The sequence below is a fragment of the Gopherus flavomarginatus genome, chromosome 6 (assembly GCF_025201925.1).
Source record: "Gopherus flavomarginatus isolate rGopFla2 chromosome 6, rGopFla2.mat.asm, whole genome shotgun sequence".
Taxonomy (NCBI): domain Eukaryota; kingdom Metazoa; phylum Chordata; order Testudines; family Testudinidae; genus Gopherus; species Gopherus flavomarginatus.
Window position 1 is genome coordinate 98,734,494 of NC_066622.1, and position 18,467 is coordinate 98,752,960.

The following is an 18,467-nucleotide window of genomic DNA, read 5'->3' on the forward strand; positions in this document are numbered from 1 at the left end:
AGAGACTAGTCCCCTTCTCTCTCCAACACATGGACATTTTTTGTCCAGACAGATGGAACTTATCATCATCCTCAAAAGCTAAAAATATTTTCTGGTAATTCTTGCTGCGTTGGATGAGGACAAAAAAACTGGTAGACTTGGGAGCACTGGAATGCAGAAGTATGTGCGTGTGTTATTGCAAGAAGTGTGTTAGAGCAGGTCATATTTAGAGTGGGCTTCTGTAAAGCATAGTTATGACCAGGGATAGTGTCATTAAATACCATGCAGATTTACAACAGTGTCTGCTGTACAGGGAAGAGTTTTCTTCTGGGGACTAGCTGGGTTGCGTTTAATTTAGTATGTAAGAAATCAGACTGAACAGACAGACAATTTCATCACCAAGGCAAAAGCTCCTAAAGTACTGTCATGATGTTTGTGACCTAAAAGCAACTTTATAAAGTATAAATTTTTACAGAACTGAAGCCTTGAGACCAGCACATGTATACATGGATGTGCAGTGCTGTTTATATGGGTGGGTGTGTCTCAGGCTGTGCGTCTGCAAACATAGGTGAATGTCTGTGTGCCAACTGTAGAAGTTAAGAAAAACCACATTTCCTATCCTGTAATGCAACTGTTATCACGCGACTGCTTTAAAGTATCAACACAGAAGTGCTGAACATCTACAGCACCCATTGACTTTCAACTGCAGTTGTGGGTGCTTAACACTCCTGAAAAATCAAGCCCAAGACAAGCCCTTTGATTTAGGTATCTTAAATTCATGCTGTAAACAGAAAATAAAAAGAATCTATTTTCTAGCCAATCTGCACATATGTCAGCTCTATTAACATTAATGGAAGTAACAGGTGCCTTAGGCACAAAGAACTTGTACCAGGCTGAAGGACTTGAATTATGAGAAGGCCAGGCCTCACCAATTGTACAGTACCAGGAATGAAACTGGGTAGCTTGTGTTGTATATCCACCCCCAAGGGACACTGCAGCCCACAGAAAGACCAGTGTTTATAGCTAAAAACACATGCTAACATAACATCTGTTTTAGACTGAAATGTTTACAAACTTTAAAAAGTAATCAAGGTAAATGGAACACAGAATAATTAATAATTTACATTTACACAGCACTTTTCATCAACATATACAACTAGCTACGTAAGTGTACACACACACACACACACCTCTCTTTCTGTCAATTCTGAATTTCTACACTTTTGTTTTCTGCATCTCAAACCTGTGAAGATCCTCTCCCCAGATCCCTACTGTCTATCATTCTGATTTTAATCTCTCTGCTCCATTCCCAAGGACACATATTATAGCCACCACTATCCTTCTAATAAGGAAAGGATACACTTCCCTTCAGAGCCTATCAAAGCTGCCCCGTAAAACATTCAGGAAGTCACTTTTGGGCAACAGAGGGAACTCCTTTTCCACTCCTCACTCCAAGGAGTAAAGTCTTCTGTCTCCACAGCAGCATTTTGTTTTTTACATAGGCAGAAGCACATTATAAACCTGATGGTCGCCAGTGCAGGCAAAGACAGACATTAGAGCCTTATATTGTATTATTAGGCCACCCTCTCAAAGAAGCACTAGTTACCTGGGTGCTTTCCTGCCCCTGCAAAAGAGAGGGTCAGAAATCTAAATATTTCCACAAACAGTAGACAAATAACTAAGATCTCAGAAAGACAAGACGGGAAAACTTTCTCAGTCTCACACGTGAAGATAGAAGATATGGAAGCCCTGTGCTTGGCATAGCTCACCCTTGCTGAGAAAGCAAGGAAGAAAAACATTCCAACATCAGAGCCTATAGAAATAATACCATGGACAATGGAGAGGTAAGGGGGGACAGAGAGAGAGAGAGAGAATTTTGTTGACAAAGACCAAACACAGTAAGAAAGCCGAGTCCATCTGAAATTGGCAAACAAGACCTAGTTAAGTCCCAACTAATCTCTATGAAAGTAGCACAACAGCATCACAGAAAATAGTACATGCACAAAATTCCCAATGGGAGGTAGTAGGGGGTTCGAACTCATCCAAAAGGAGAAAACGAACCTGCATGGAGCTGCTACAGTACCTGGATTCTAGCAGCTCCGGAGGTCATTCAGTTTCCTCTTTGCTGTGCTGGAGGGGTGCAAAAAAAACCAAAAAATCCTGTAAAGCTCAGAGCTTCAGAAAGCAGTTTCCCCGCACAGGTTTAAACAGGTCCTCTCGCTCTCCTTATAACTTCTCAGAACAAACCATTGAGGGCTACTATGGCGACGAAGCAGTTAAACCCATCATTCTGGGCTGATCGAGGAGCCAGCAGGAGAAGCAAAATCTGTAATAGTTTGTTGTCAGTGATCAAACTCTACCCACTGCCAGCAAAAACAGCACCAGCCAAGCAACAGGCGCTGGCTCATTCGCCCGCTCTCTCACTCTGTGAGCAGAACAGCCTTGACTGTCTGTGTGCTGGAGGATGTGGGGGCGGACTTTAAAGAGGGCCAACTCCGTGGGCCTCTCTCTGCCAATCAAAGGCCTAGGACTCCTGGCAACAGCAGCACAGAATCTAAATGAGTGCAGTACGTGGGGACTGCTGCAGCAGTCCATGCTCAATGCAGGCAATGATGAAAGAAAGGCTCAAAGGCAGGAGGTCTTCTTCCCACCCCAACCCCTACCCCCATCTACCGGGCAAGACAGCACTGCACCTTACTGACAAGAAAAGCTGTCGAGCGATTTTCGTCTCAGTTAAAGTGTAGAGTCGTTAATGTTTGATATTTAAGCTGTTTGATGTTACCTTCTTTTTATACTGTCCATTTCAAGGGGCCCTCAGCTGCCCTTGGATTGGAAAGGGGAGAGAACAAGGGTAGTAGGGGTCGGGAGCAATAGCTATTTGTCTCTCCATCTGGATCTTCCAAGTGCTTGGAATCTATGACTTGCCCGGAGCAGCAGTCCCAGGGTGGACAGAGCAGGTTCAGTGTGTCCAGCCTAAAACCAGACTCTGTGAATGGTAAAAAAGAGGGAAAGGGGAGGAAAGGGTCATACATTTTTTCACTCCTGCAATGTCAAAGGCACTACCTGACAGCTGCACACTTGAGTTACAAACTGCAATTTCTTACCCATTTAAGCATAAAAAATGAGAGGACAGTGATCAGAGCACGTGACATACACAATCCAGGCACTGGTCTCAACCTCACAGTGTGAAATTGCTGTTTTGAGTGGGGAGCTACCCCACTGATTGTATTAGAAAAACAAAACTATTCCTTCCCCAAATGCACACATGTGCCCAGCTGGAATTTCTCAGAATGTCTGAAGTGAGCTTATTGATGACGTTAACAGTTAGAAGCTTTCAAATTGGCCACTTATTACCTTTTAGAGCATTTGTTTAGGTCCTGCCGGATCGATTTGCTGAAGCTAGAAGTGTCATGCTTACCACACACGGATAAAGTTTACACCACACAGTGACTTCACTTCAGCCTCACTTGACCCACCCTCCACACTTGCTTTCCTTCCCTCCATGCCTCTCGTCCTTTAACATCTCACCTCCCTTCCTACCCATTTATCTAATCTTCCTCTAACAAACTGACACCTAAAAAATAGATAGATACATACCTTTTTAAAAAGGTAAACAATCATGGAACTATCATGCTCTGTGGAAACCACCATGCTGTTCACTCTACTTGTATGCTATATTCCTTTCCCCCACCCCTTGTCTATTTTTACTGCTAGCTCCTCAGGGCAGGGACTGACTCTCATTCTTTCTATAGCGTCAAGCACAGTAGGGCCCAGATCTTGGTTGATCTCTGAACTCCTCCCATATAGGAGCTGTGAATTTCTTTTTTTTAAGTATTTACATTTTTCACTCTAACTCCTTTCATGTATACCAGGGCATTTGACCACAAAGTCAATTTACTGCAACCAGAAAAGACATTTTATTACAATGAATTCAACGCAAAATGCATCTAACTGAGATTTACAGGGTCCAGGATAAATCAGGCCTCTCTTCCGCTGCATCATTCACTGCAACCACATCCCTTCCTGCTGGATGTCTCACCTACCCCTTGTTTCTACGCTTCCTTGTAGTTTTTAGTGTCCCCAGCCAGCCAGACACCCACACACATTCATTTCAATTCAATAATACTTCACTTACATGACGAACTATATGAATAATGCCAAAGCATGAGCCATACAGCGTGCGCCACTCTCTCTCAAAGGGAGGAGCTATTTGTCCAGGATAGGGCAATACCCCTAAAGAGAACCAGTCCCCCTACAGTCTCTCACTTTTTTTCATTAAGTTTGCACATTGTAACTGTACTCAATGAGACTACATTAACAAAAAAAATAATTTTGGATCAAATTTAGAGATCCATTTCCTACTAGTACTGTCCACTTCATGCCAAGATGGAACCTGTGGTCAAACTCAATTTTTGAATGGTGCTGTGTATGTTACTTAGGGCTGCAAATAGAGACGATTGCTCACTAATCTGTTCACCATTGCATAGTTCTCTGTTTTCCTTTCAACACCCTGGAAGTCTACTACACACACACTTTGTATCTCCAGTGTCTCAGATCAGCTACCTCAATGGCTGGTGACTGCAGGAAACCTAGGTTCCAATACAATGTTAAGTCTCCCGCTCCCTGGTTTGGTGGGTGCACAATACATTGCTTCTACAGAGTCAATACTGACAGCTGCTATGTGAACAGCTTCTGCTAGCTGATCAAAAGATGGTACAGCGTGGGAAGGAGAATGCTCACCTGCTACAATGGTGGTTGCCTAAAGGCAAAAACAGAGCCAGAGCTAGGCATAAGCAGACTGAAGGCTAAATTGCTTAGGGCCCCAAGCAGCAAAAGTGGGCACCATTCCCTTTTTTTTAATATGTGTTGTTTGTGGATGGGCCTCCAATGGGCTAGCACCACCTACGGGCAAAAATATTGTAAGAGAAGCAGAGTGATGGTTCTCTCAAAGTGAAAATAGGTGGAGAGAACCTCAGGACTCTGTCTGGACTAGATTTAGTTGTACTGAAAGAATATTTCAGTGGTTGAAGGCAATCACCACACACACACACACATTCCCTACAACTCCTGAGTTCCTGTGTGCCTATACAGGGAGCATACTGCATGGTGTCAAGGAACCTTTGCACAGAGGAGCCAGGTAGCCATCTCTTCTCTCCTCACCATGCCCAACTGCAGTACTCTAGCTTCCCTGCTCTCCTTCCTCTATGCTTCCAATTTAATAGAAAGGCAAATAGCAAGGCTGTCCCTATCTTGCACAATAGAGGGAAGTCACATTCCTATGGAACCAGGTTTTTCCCCTGTATCTTACAAAGTCCTAGCACCATGCCACTTGTATCTTGCTGCAGCTTACTATCACCAATTATAGCTGATTCACACAAAAGAAACAAAATCTTTAAGTTTTGTTTGTTCTCATTTAGGGTTTTCTTCTTGCTTTTACTCCTGCCCCTGTGTGATCGGGGTCTCAGTGGGGGCCAGCTGAGGTCACACAATTAGGGTGAACTGCAAAGAATGGGGCAGATAATCCCCAAAGCTGGTGGATATTTTCAATACTTAGATTTACCAAGCCAGCATAAAACAGCTTCTTTATTACCTCACTGGTTGTCCAGAAGTCAACAACACAGTTCCCTTGAAGTAACCCAGCCTCAGGCCTCCATCCAGATACCCAAATCAAATATAGTGAAGATTTCTGAAAATCTGATTTTATCATATAAAGGAAAAGGTTCTACCAATCCCAAAGGATCAGCCACATTACCTCCCAGGTTAATGGATATTCCAGATCTTACCCAAATACACGCATGCAGCCAATTCTTATTAACTAAACTAAAATTTATTAAAAAACAAAAGAAGAGTATGGTTAAAAGATCAATATACATACAGATATGAGTTCAATTCTTGAGGTTCAGATTCATAGCAGAGATGGTGAGCTTTGTAGCTGCAAAGATTTCTTTTAGAATGTAGTTCATAGGTTAAAGTCCATGTCCAATATTATATCTAGGGTGTACCAGCTTAACTGGGATCTCATCCTGCGACTCAAACTTCCCCTGACGAAGCTTACGCAGATCTGAGATTAAAAGGATCTTTAATACAATTTTAGGTCTTCTTTGACAAGTGGAGTCCCTCAGGGAACAATATGCACTTATTTCCTAAGCATCCATCATTATAATTATTCACACAGATTAATTAAGGCAATTTATCCATAAGGCAGACTATCACCGGTACTTAGCTATACGAATTAACATAAGATAATCACCTATTCCTTCACCATTCACGGATGATTTGCTATACATTTCAAAACAGATGAATACAGAGATATCCCGTGTTTACACTTCATTCAAATGCTAGGATGTTCTTTTGATCTTTGAATGATCAGAATACAGAACAGACAGTGACGATTGATTACATTGTTGACCACTACCCAAACATATGTAAAAACATAAAAGTTATCTCCCCACATGTCTTTAAGCTTTGAATTTGAGTCATTTATTTTGCACGATGTTTAATCCTTGCTGGCCGTACCTCACACCTTGATTTACATTCCTTGTCCAACATTTTATTTTGACTGCAAGTTCTTTGTGGAAAAGATGATCTAGTCTTCTTATCTGTAAAGTGTCTAGCACTGGTATTATATAAATAATAACCATCATCACTTAAATGGAAAAATATTATTTCAGTAATGGCAAACACTGGTGAGCCACAGGCAGGAAGGGTCAGTGATGCAAGAGACAGCAAATAGGAATGAGCACTAACCAACAAGAACCTCAGCATGGCCAGGCAGAGTTTCTTCTAATGAACAACAGCAAGTGAAGTATTCAACACACTCCACATCTCCATCTATTCTTATGATCCTGACCTACGAAAGACAATATGATCTCATAATGAGATCAAAAGACTTGGGACCTTCTGCTTTTTGTTCCTGACTCTGACATTTACAGACGGTATCAGTCTGAACAAGTCACTAAACCCCGTTAGATAGGTATACTGCTATTTATCCACTGCATGGGACTGGTGACGAATGGCTAAAAACTGGGGGTTTTTTTACATCAAAATTAGTTTTGTATTTAAATTGGTTATTTTTTTAATTTTTAATTGCTTAAATAAATATGTATAAATAACTTACCCTTTTGGTTAGTGTAAAGAAGCACCAAATTTAGTGTGAAGGCTTTTTTGGTTGCAAATCAACATGTTTTAACTGTTACCAACTAATGAGAATTAAGCTCTCTTTTAGATTCATAACTAAAAAGTACAAGCACAACTCAAGTCAATAATTTAAATCGAGGTTTCCTGCTAGCTAATTTAAATTCTAATTAAAATTAGTGATTTACATCATTTTTGATTTAAATCAATCCACTCTGGTCTGTTGTGAGGCTGTTGTAGAGCACTTTGAGTTCTCCAGAGAAGAGGCAACTACTGGAAATGGAAAGTACTATGAACATTCTTAAAGCTTTGGAAACAATTAGAGTATGATCAGAACTGCCAGAGGAGACAATGCCTTTGCATCCAGGATGGGCCATCCTGATTATCACTACAGAGGTCTTTTTTCTCCTGCTGATAATAGCCCACATTAATTGATTAGTCTCGTTAGAGTTGGTATGGCAACACCCATTTTTCCATGTTCTCTGTGTATATATATCTTCCTACTGTATTCTCCACTGTATGCATCCGATGAAGTGGGTTTTAGCCCACAAAACCTTATGCCCAAATAAATTTGTTAGGCTCTAAGGTGCCACAAATACTCCTCATTCCTTTTGCTGATACAGACTAACAACGCTACCACTCTGAAACCTGTTTCCATCTCAGTCCCTCATCAGAAACCTCAAGCGAGGCAGCCAATTTTTGCTGGAGTACAGATTGATGAAAAGAGAAAATTCAACCAGAATTAAAGGGATGGAAGAGGGTCATTTCAGCTCATATCAGACTAGGGTGACCAGATGTCCCGATTTTATCCGGACAGTCCCAATTTTGGGGGGCTTTATCTTATATAGGTGCCCATTACCCCCCACCCCATCCCAATTTTTCACACTTGCTGTCTGGTCATCCTAGATCAGACACACAAGGATTCCCATCTATTATCCTGCTTAGTTTTACTTGACCACACAGATTTAAATCCTCAGTCACAAAGACAAGAACAAGACACAGCTCCCTCTGAAGCCAATCACTGCTGCTCCTAAATCATCCAGAGTAGCTGCTGCACACTGACATTTCCTGGGCAGCATTCTTAAACTGGGGCACAGAGAGCTAAAACCAATCCCAAGATCTTCTAGATTGATCTAGACATGGTTAAATGCTGAGGTCCATTCTATCAGCATATGGTGCTAATTTAAAGTTCTCTCTCTCTCTCTCCCCCCTCCCTGCCCCAACCATGTCAGAGATTTTTAATTTAGGAAATTTTATGGGTAATTTCAGAGCCTCCAAATTAAGAATATACTGAATATCCTTTGTGGATATTATGCCTCCTTTGAAGACACTGTCAGTTCACACTACAGCTGCCCAGCAGAAGCCAAATAAATATTTATAGACTACCACAGGCTAACGGAAAAGAAAAATAGTATTAACACATTAGATGTCAGTAGGAGTGAGGGAAAGGAATGTAAACGGAGCCCAGATGCAATCCGAAAATGGTAAGGCTGGAAGACAGGGCTTGAAAGTTTGTTAATATGATGCATGTGCCAAGGCCACTAGATAATAACCAGACTCCCTACCTTGCCGGCTGCTCTAGGAATTGGTTTACTTTAAGCAGGGATGAAAACTCCTTGCTGGGCCATAAGAGCACATTGACCACAGCAACAGTTTCATTGTCATAGCAAAGCCAATAACAACAACTCCAGTTAAGCCAGTTAGACCATGTGGCCTTGTTTAGAAGCAAAGGGATGGAGCTAACAGGGTTCAAATCTGGATTCTCTGCCAGGCCTTTGACCCTCTGTATGACTGGAGGCAAATCATCTATAGCAGTGTTTTTCAAAGTTCAGGTTGGCATGTCAGGCACTAGGTTGTCTTGCTCAGCACCCAAGCACCCTAGTACATTAAAAGTCCCGTCGGCAGTGATGCCCAGCTAAGGCAGGCTAGTGCCTACCTGTTCCAACACTGTGCTGCACCCCAGAAGCAGGCAGCAGTGGGTCCAGCTTCTAGGCAGGCGAGGCCACAGGGCTCAGCATGCTGCCCCCGCCCCAAGCACCCACTCCACACTCCCACTGGCCAGTTCTCAGCCAATGGGAGCTGGGGGCAGGGGGTGCCTGCAGGTGAGAGCCGCACAGAACTGCTTGGAAGCCTGCCTCTGCAGCTGACTGGGAACCACTGGAGATAAGTCCATGCCCCAATCCCCTGCCTCAGCCCTGAGCCCCCGACAAACCCAGAACCCCTTCCTGCACCCCAAACCCCTCATACCTGACCCCACCCAAAAGCCTGCACACCCAGCCCAGAGCCCTGACCCCCTCCTGCACCCCACTCCCCCACCCCAGAGCCCACTCCCACACACTGAACCCCTCATTCCTGGCCCCACCCTGCACCCCAACCCTCTGCCCCAGCCCTGAACCCCTTCCACACCCCAAATCCCTCATCCCCAGCTCTGTTGGGTCACAGGCATCAACAATTTTCTTCACCTGGGTCCTCAGAAAAAAAAATTGAACCCCTCAGATGTATAGTGCCCCAGTTAGAGAATGGACTAGAAAGCAAGACTCTCCCCTGCAAAACCAAGTGCTGCTTCTAAACCGAGCTTCCATGGAGAAACAAACAAGAAGAAAAAAGAGGAAAGATATAATTTAAAAAAAAAGAGCTTTCATTAAGTTCTCCACAGGGAATACACACTCACTGATAAGTCAAAACATTTACAATCCTCCTTTTAAAAGTAAGTGATGGACAAGAATTAGACATATAGGCCAAATTCAGTTGTGATGTAAACAAAGGTGTACATTACATGCAAGCGCAACAGGGAAAACTACCAACAGGAAGGTGTAAGAATGTAACAGAAGTGAGAAAAAAATATTACATTTTAATCTGCTGGTGGGAACTACAGCAGCATAACAACAAGAGCAGATTGCTAGGAATGCAATAGAATTTTTGAAGAAGTTTCAAAGGAAGAAAGACATAGTATATAAATAATATACACATTAAATAGCTGCTGCATTGTATCCCAGATCTAACTGCTTTTCAGGGAGAAGGGAAAGGAAATTTCTACAGTTTGTAAAGCTCTTTGTGATAATGTCTCTCTCTCGCACACCTGTATTTATATTTCCACTGTCTTAACAAGGATCACATAACGTTAAGATAACATAAAAAATATAAATGTAAAAAAATGAGCAAAACCAAAATAAACGTAATGTGCTTCTCTCTCATTTGTTACTTATGTTGTGGTAGCATCTAGAAGTCCCTATCATAGACCAAGGACCCTATTGTGCTAGATGCTGTAAAGAGAACAAGAAGTCGTCCTCCGCCTCCCACAAGAGTTTACAATCCAAGAAGAAACACTGGACATTTTAGCCTTTCAGCTTCAAAATCATTTGTCATCATTTCTTTTTTAAGAATCACGAGAAAGTGTTGAGTTGTCACTGGCTCTCCTCCTTCTAATTTACACCCAGTTTGCAAATGTCTGAGCTAACCAAAATAGATCATTGGTTTATTACACTATAGAAAATATCAATCCCTGGAGAAACTTTAGCAGTAGAATTGGTTGAGAAAGAAACAGGGGAAATTGCAATATTTCCCTTTTGCCTTCAAATTTAGAAAAAAAAATGACAAATCCGATAGCTGGCTGAAAAATGGGCAGGGAGTAGAGAAAGAAGGGAAATTGCAAGAATATCACCAACATTTTTCCTGTTTGTTCATTCCCAAAATTTTTGCTAACATTTCAGAATTTTTTCAACCAGTTCCTTTTAGCGGAGGAGGGAGAGTGTTTGTGTTTTCCCTTTTTTCTCTCTGTTTTTTTTAAATTGAGTCTGTTGCCAGACTGTTTCTTAGCAACAGAGCTTTCCTCTCATAGATTTTGTGCCATGATACTATTTATGAAGCTCAAGTGCTGAGAAAAGAGAAGAGCTGAGCATAAACTTTATATATGAAAATAAATCTTCATATTCAAATACTTTAAAGTGGAAGAGAAGGGATATGTGAAGTTAAAGTTCTATAAAAAGGTTTAGTCAGCAAACCAAATGTGTGTTTTATCTGCCATTTAGCAACATCTATTTTGAATTTGATATTTCCCCCATCCTCTGAACCCCAGAGGTTTTATTATTCTTCAATCCTCTAGGCAATGATTTTAAAACCAATCCATAAAAATCCATTATTGACAAGGACTGAGCAGGAAGTCCTATCTATAACTAAAGCAGCTGCAAATTATAAAAGGTGCAATAGAATCCAAAACTATTAAGAATGGGGAGTCTTAAATATTAAACATGCCTGGACTCAACCCATTTGATCATGCTGATGTGCACACCACACTATTTTCTACATAATATAACCTTGTCTTTTTTTTACTGGAATGCGTGTTACTACTTTTTTTATTATTATTATTTGATTAACAGTTGCACCAAAAGGTCAGCTTTGCTGATGCTCTTACTGCTGAAAACCTAATTGCAGAGGAGTGGAGCATGCACATTAGCGCTACGCCAGTGCACAGAGCACTGCATAGTCCTCAATGGAACAGTGTGCCACCAAATGCACAGAGAAGAGAGAAATGTACACTTTTTCTCCAGTTCTGCTCTGTCCTCATTATCTATGGGGCTACTCACAACAAGAACTTGTAGGAACAATATTTTCAGATGGAAATGTGATTTTCATATTGATAATGTTCCTTTAAAGGACTTGAATGCTATAAAAGATAACACATAGATAATGCGTAGAATTCTGCCAAAGGCATTGCCAAAACAACAAACTTCAGAAGTGAAATTCATCCAGGTGAGGCAGCTATATAATGACTGGCTATCACCCATCCATGTTATTTCCATGGTTTATAATGAATACTGCAGTAGCCCCAGAAACTCTTTATCCTCAATATCAGCCCTCAACATGAGAGGAGAAAGTGAACAAGGAGACCAAATTTAAAAGAATAGAATGCAGACAACATAGCTTATTGCTGAAGACCACAAGATCAGCTTGTCCTGGATTGTGTACATCTTTTTAGCAGACTCATGCAGTAGCAAGCAACTCCAAGGAAACTGAGAAGTAGTCAATAAATCAAGGATCATAATTCCCTGCAGCCAGCATGAGATGCACAATGAGTGGCTCTACGATGCTACAAGTGTGTGGATTTGAGTATTTCAGAGGCATCACTGACTGTAAGTTACCTGTAGACAACCCCAGTGCACTGCATGGCCAAGCAGCAGATTTGGGTTCAATTCCCAATCTTCCATTCCCAAGGCCAGCAGGAACTCGAACTAGTGTGACCAGACAGCAAATGTGAAAAATCAGGATGGGGTAGGGGGGTAATAGGAGCCTATTAAGAAAAATACCCAAAAATCAGGACTGTCCCTATAAAATTGGGACATCTGGTCACCCTAGCTGGACCTAACAACATTCCAAGCTTCTAGCAGCTGAGGGAGCCAGTCAACGTTTCCTCTGTCTGTTTGAACAACTGAATTAATACACTCCACAAAGAGTCTACAACAGAGTGACAGGGGATGCAATATGAAAACTCAAGGGTGCAGTGTAAGCAGGGTCGTCGGGGCTCTATCAAGAATGCAAAGGACTGTCTCTTTCAAAATAATACATTTGGTCTCATTCCAAAAGGTTTCTCCTTCTCAGAACATGCACCTGTTTCCTTAAACTGCTATTCATCATTTGACACAGGGCATGTCTACACTTAGAGTGCTGCAGCGGCACAGCTGCACTACTACAGCACGTGTGGTGAAGATGCTCTATGCCAACAGGAGAAGCTCTCACGTCAACAGAGGGCTGTGCAAACTAGCACTTATGCTGGCATAATTTACGTCACTCAGAGCAGTGGAATATTCACACCCATGAGCAACATAAATTTTGCTGACATAAGTGGTACTGTAGTCTTAGCATAAAGCTGCCATTTTCACAGCAAGAAGAATGTGTAATTGCATCACATTCATTCAGGAACTTTCCAAAATATTAACTGTTCAATAACAACGAGCAGTTCCAGATTCAGATGGCTGATGTAAATTCATTTGACTCCTGCTTTAATTTGAACATTGATTTTTTTCCATCAGGAGCAGTAAAGATGGTTTTGTAATTGGGGCTTTGCTTATTCATGGTGGAGTTTCTTTCAGGAAAAGGAGAGAAGCCAGATGTTCAAGGCTGAAGTTGCCATTCTCTATTTAGCCCACTGCATAAGGGACATGTATCTCTGTATGAAATTATGGCAGCTGATCCCATCAATTCTATTAGCCAAAATGTATAATGAAAACAGCCCAGGCACAGCACTATCTCTACAGAGAAATCTAAGGCTTCCAGATTGTGGATTACAAGGAAGTCATAGGCAGCTGTGAGGCGAGACAGCTTGACTGCTCTCAGTTCATCTTAGAGAGATTGTTGAGTTTACAGGTCTGTCGCATCTTACACGCATTTAACATGCGCGATTTCAGCTTTATGCGGTTGGCAAAAAAGAAAAAAAAGAGAAAAATAACAATTTAAATACTGTTTCTGTAGTGTGGGCGATTCTGCCCGCCATTCAACTCAATGTAATTTTGACTATACACAGTTTTCACTTTACGTGCTAACCGCAGAACAGAACCCCTGTGTAAGATGAGACAGACCTGTACTACTATACAAAGTAAGAGGCCAATAAGCATTGACTAGAGTCAGGGCTAGTGTAGACATCAAGACAGTTTCCACACACTCAGGGAGCACTTCCAGGGCACCTCAATACTTATCAGTAGGACCATTGCCTTTCCTCTCCAAGGAACCCACACAGTTCTGCTAACATACATCAGTCTTGACCTGCAAAGCCTCCTCCTGTTGCCATTTCAGATTTGGCTTTCCCCTAAATAGATTAATAGTCATGACAAAGGGAGTGATGATTCTGCAATGTGCACAAGTGTCCACTAGGAGTCAGATTAAGATTACATCCATCTGTGCATGGACTCTCAGATTACAAATTTAAATCTTCTGAGAACTGTGCCTGACAGCCAGAAGTGCTAAGCCACCAAAAGGCTACACTACTATGCCAGCTAGCATTCCTAAAGATATCATAGACTCATAGAAGTGTACGACTGGAAGGGACCTCAATAGGTCATCTAGTCTAGTCCCCTGCACTCAAGACAGGACTAAGTGATAATTATGATTTCTGACAGATGTTTATCTAACCTGTTCTTAAAAACCTCCAACGACAGAGATTTCTCAACATCAAAACAACTCAGAAAACAACCACTTCATTAATAATATTGAAGTTGTTATTGAAGCACAGTGCATGATACTTCCAGGCTTGCTTCAGTTACAAATTATAGAATACACTTGACAGTGTTTCTCTAAACTTTTTTGTTACACCACTTAAAACTTGTAGTTCATAAATTTAAAACATAATGCTTTAACTTGCAATCTTGTTTAAAAATATTCTATTCAGGCCTTTGTCTGCAATAGTTGTTTTTACACTATAACCTCTATGAATGTTGTTTGCCCTGTAGTGACCCCTGTTGGAAAGTTAAAGTAAGGCCATTCCCCATAAAGCACACTTCAGATATTTACATAGGTATTTCTCCTCCGAAAATGTATTGTACAATAATTCAGTAAGTACACCAGTGGAAATGTGTTCAAGATGGAGGGGGAACGTCATTAACAAAATGAGCAATTTTTTAGACTGTGTCCTCTTAAATCAATATAATCAGATTGTAGGGTTTGTTCTAAAACTGTGTAAGAATTATGTATAATGTTAACCATTAAATACAACTCTGTTTAAACACATGCAGAATCCAGAATCAAAGATTAAGTGTGGTGCTCTGCCTTTCTGGATGGTGGCACAAGTGCTTCTACTGAAGAAAACAGGAGGGATAACTTCCATTGAAATCCATGTGTAAGAGCCCAATATATCTGTGGATCTAACCCTAGAGACTAAAGGGGTTTGTAGATTCAGGACACAATGCTTTAATGCGACAGTGGAAAATGGGATGCCAACAGAGGAATTCAAAGAAAAGAGAAGTGGTCAGAGTAATGGACAAGGAAGAAAATCTTAGCAGCTGAATGTGTGTGTGTGAAGGGAGTGACTTGGGAGTCAAAAAAGGAGGAAGTTGTAGTAGTATCAAGATGACAAGAGGCTGTGCCAGTTTTATTTGCAGGGATGAGACTGTCTGATCCTGCTCCCTCCTCAGAGTGCAATATGGTTACTGTACATCCTGCTTGAACCAAGAATAAGATGAAACCTCATGCACTGTCAGAGGTTTCTGGGTGCTCTTAGTTACTGACTATATCCAGCTAGTTGCCTACTGTATATGCCACTTAAGTGTGGCCACCAGTGACCAGCGGGAACAGTAAGATCACCTTAAAAACCTGGCATCGGTCCAGTTCCTAGTGGACAATAGTGCACATCATAAACCAGGGGTGGGCATACTTTTTGGCCTGAGGGCCACATCTGGGAATAGAAATTGTATGGTAGGCCATGAATGCTCACAAAATTGGGGTTGGGGTGCAGAAGGGAGTAAGAACTCTGGTTGGGGGTGTGGGCTCTGGGGTGGGGCTGGAGATGAGAGGTTTGGGGTGCAGGAGGGCTTTCCAGGCTGAGATCAAGGAGTTTGGAGAGCAGGAGGGGAATCAGGGGTGGGGCAGAGGGTTAGGGCGTGGGGAGAAGCTCTGGGTACAGGCTCCAAGCGGCACTTACCTCAAGCAGCTCCCGGAAGCAGTGTCATGTCCCTTCTCCATCTCTTATGCAGAGGCGCGGCCAGGCAGCTCTACACACTGTCCCATCCACAGGCATCACCCCTGCAGCTCCCATTGGAGCATGTGGGAGCTGGAGCGGGGCCATGTCGCAGCTTCCAGGAGCCACATGGTGTGGCCCCCGATCCAGTGCCTTGGCTGGAGCACCAGAACAGGGCAAGCCTCAGCCCCTGCTTCCCAGCAGCAGGAGCAGCGCCAGGGTTTTTGGCGCCCTAGGCACAGGGCCGGCTCTAGCCATTTCGCCGCTCCAAGCACGGCGTGCACACCGTGGGGGGGGGGCACTCTGCCGCTTGCCGGTCCAGTGGCTCTGGTGGACCTGCTGCAGGCGTCCCTGCGGAGGGTCCGCTGGTCCCGCGGCTCCGGTGGACCTGCCGCAGGCGAGCCTGCGGATGCTCCACCAGAGCCGCAGGACCAGCGGACCCTCTGCAGGCACACCTGCGGCAGGTCCACCGGAGCAGCCTGCCGTCCTCACAAATCCTGGCGCCCTAGGTCGCCTAAATGGAAGCTCCGGCCCTGCCCAGCCGGAGCTTATAGGCTGGCTTAAAATAGCTCACAGGCAGGATCCAACTCCTAGGCTGTAGTTTGCCCACCCCTGTCATAAACACTCTGCCACACATCACTGATGTCCATGATGGCATTGATAACTGAGTGGCCAACAACTGAAGGAGCACAAAAATTGAACTATCCTTCTGGTCCAGTAGAGTGATGGGAAGGAAGAATACACATTGGGGACTGGTGCAGAGGTAACTCTTTCAGAAAGGATCTTAAATGCAAAATGTTGTGCCCCTGCTTGTATCTCCAAATATAACACAAATGCCAACCCCACTAATCAGATTCATTTCCCTCTGCTGCAAAAGTTTCAAAGTAAGTATGGGTGGTTTGATTTTATCAGCCATTCCCAAGAGAGGCTTGGAATATTTTTCCTAATATATTTAGTGAAAAGGATATTACATGTGAAAGGAACAAGACTGACACTTAATAATTTGGGGAAGAAGATGATCACCCAGCTAGGGCCCTATCGAATTACCGTTTTGAGGGCGCAAGAAAGAGGACAATCAACACACTGTCTGACCAGAAGGATGTGGTGTTGCAGGAGGGGGAAGAGAGCATACCAGAGACTGCCCGATAGGAGGAGCACACACACAGGAACCTTCCTCAAACCTGGGTTTTTGCTGGAGGAAAGTTTGCAGCGTGGAATGTGCTGCCTACGAGAGCTCCCCCTGCCCACCCAGTCTCTCGCAAATACCCCATGCTGCTCAGCCCTGCCTCCTCCCAGGGGCGGCGAGAGAAACCCCCAACCTGGTCCCGGTGCAGCAGCTAGAGCAACGACGCTCCTCTCCGGGGCTCTAGGAAGCTTGTGCATCTAACCCAGGGCAGCTGCTGCTCCTCTCCGGCACTCGGTGCGCTAAGAAGCGGCAGCAGGAAGGGGCGTCCCGGAGACGCGTTGGGTACTCACCGGGGCGGCACCATCCCCCGCACTCACCGGGCCGGGGGCAGAGCGCACCAGCCGGGCACGCTGCAGCAGCCTTTGTCTCCGACTCATTAACTTTCTTTCTGGCCTCTTCCCAGCGTGCTGGGAGCCGGCCGCCCGGCGGTGCTCTCACTGCCTCGGAGGGACCCCACCGCCTGCCTTCCGAGGGGAACCGAGCTCTGCAAGGCGGGTGCCACACCGCAGGGAGACAACCCCCGGCGCCAGCCGCCTCCCGAGCATGCGCCGCCTCCCAGCCACAGCTGCAACAGCTGTACTCCAGCACCCGGCCGGAGAGCGCTGCCCACCTCCTCCTTCTACACCCACCTTTACACACACCCCCTCCTTTCCTTCCTTACAACGGAAATAAGTGAACCGACCCGATCCGCTTCTATCTGAACCAACATTAAAGTGTTTTTAAAAGAAAGAGAAACACCAGTACCAAAAAGCACCACAAAGTTCTTATCTACGGAAATGTTTCCATGTGTGATGGCATGATTCCGTTTAGTATTCTCCCTGATAATCATTTATTTTATTAGTGATGATATTTTTATTATTCCGACAAACAACCCCCTGCGATATTTTCCACTCAAATGTGGTTCCGCCGGGTGCTGTTTGGGAACCAGAAAGTGCACAGCATCCCGTTTGTGTCGTCTAAGATGAGACAAGTGCAAAAGCAATTAAGCAGTGAACATTTGTTAGTTTATTATTTTGGTTTAGGGAGTCTAAACCACCTTTTGCTCAGGTGTTAGTAATAAGTGTGAAGATTTATTTTTCTAATATAGAGTGTTTAGCCTGAAAGTGGCCCGTTAAGTTAAATAAAGGCCACAGAATATTAATGAATTTCCCTGGGGTCCTTTGGAATCATATCTATTGCCCCCCACCCCTCCTTTGGGCCACTGTGCCGGTGGGGAAGGAAAAGAGAACAGCCCTTGATTTCTCCTGAGTGCAGATGATACAATTCTGCCTGGTCCTTACAGAAGCCTGTGAGAGAGGAAAGCTGCTGGTACTCTCCCTCTCCCACATCCCCCAGCCTCCATTGTACACTCATGGAAGGGCCAAGCAAGAATCTGGCATATAGTTTACTTTTGAAAAGTGCTATTATTTGATTATACTTATTATTTACATATGTAATTCCAAAGATGTGCTTGCTGCTTTACAGACATACATAAAGAAAACACCCATCTTCTCAAAAGAGTTTACA

The 18,467-nt window shown here is 43.5% G+C and overlaps 1 protein-coding gene across 3 annotated transcripts in view; it reads right to left on the reverse strand.

Moving 5' to 3' along the window:
- The window catches only part of PALD1 (phosphatase domain containing paladin 1), a 187,507-nt gene extending 170,110 nt beyond the window's left edge, over positions 1–17,397 (reverse strand). The window contains exon 1 of one of the 3 annotated variants that reach the window (XM_050959371.1): positions 17,252–17,397. In XM_050959371.1, coding sequence (XP_050815328.1) covers positions 17,252–17,265 — 14 coding nt within the window. In that variant the 5' untranslated portion in view covers positions 17,266–17,397. Of the gene's footprint in view, positions 1–2,040; positions 2,416–17,251 lie in introns of those variants that run through there. The other 2 variants (XM_050959373.1, XM_050959374.1) reach the window with 2 other exon arrangements.
- Between the last annotated feature and the right edge of the window lie 1,070 nt (positions 17,398–18,467).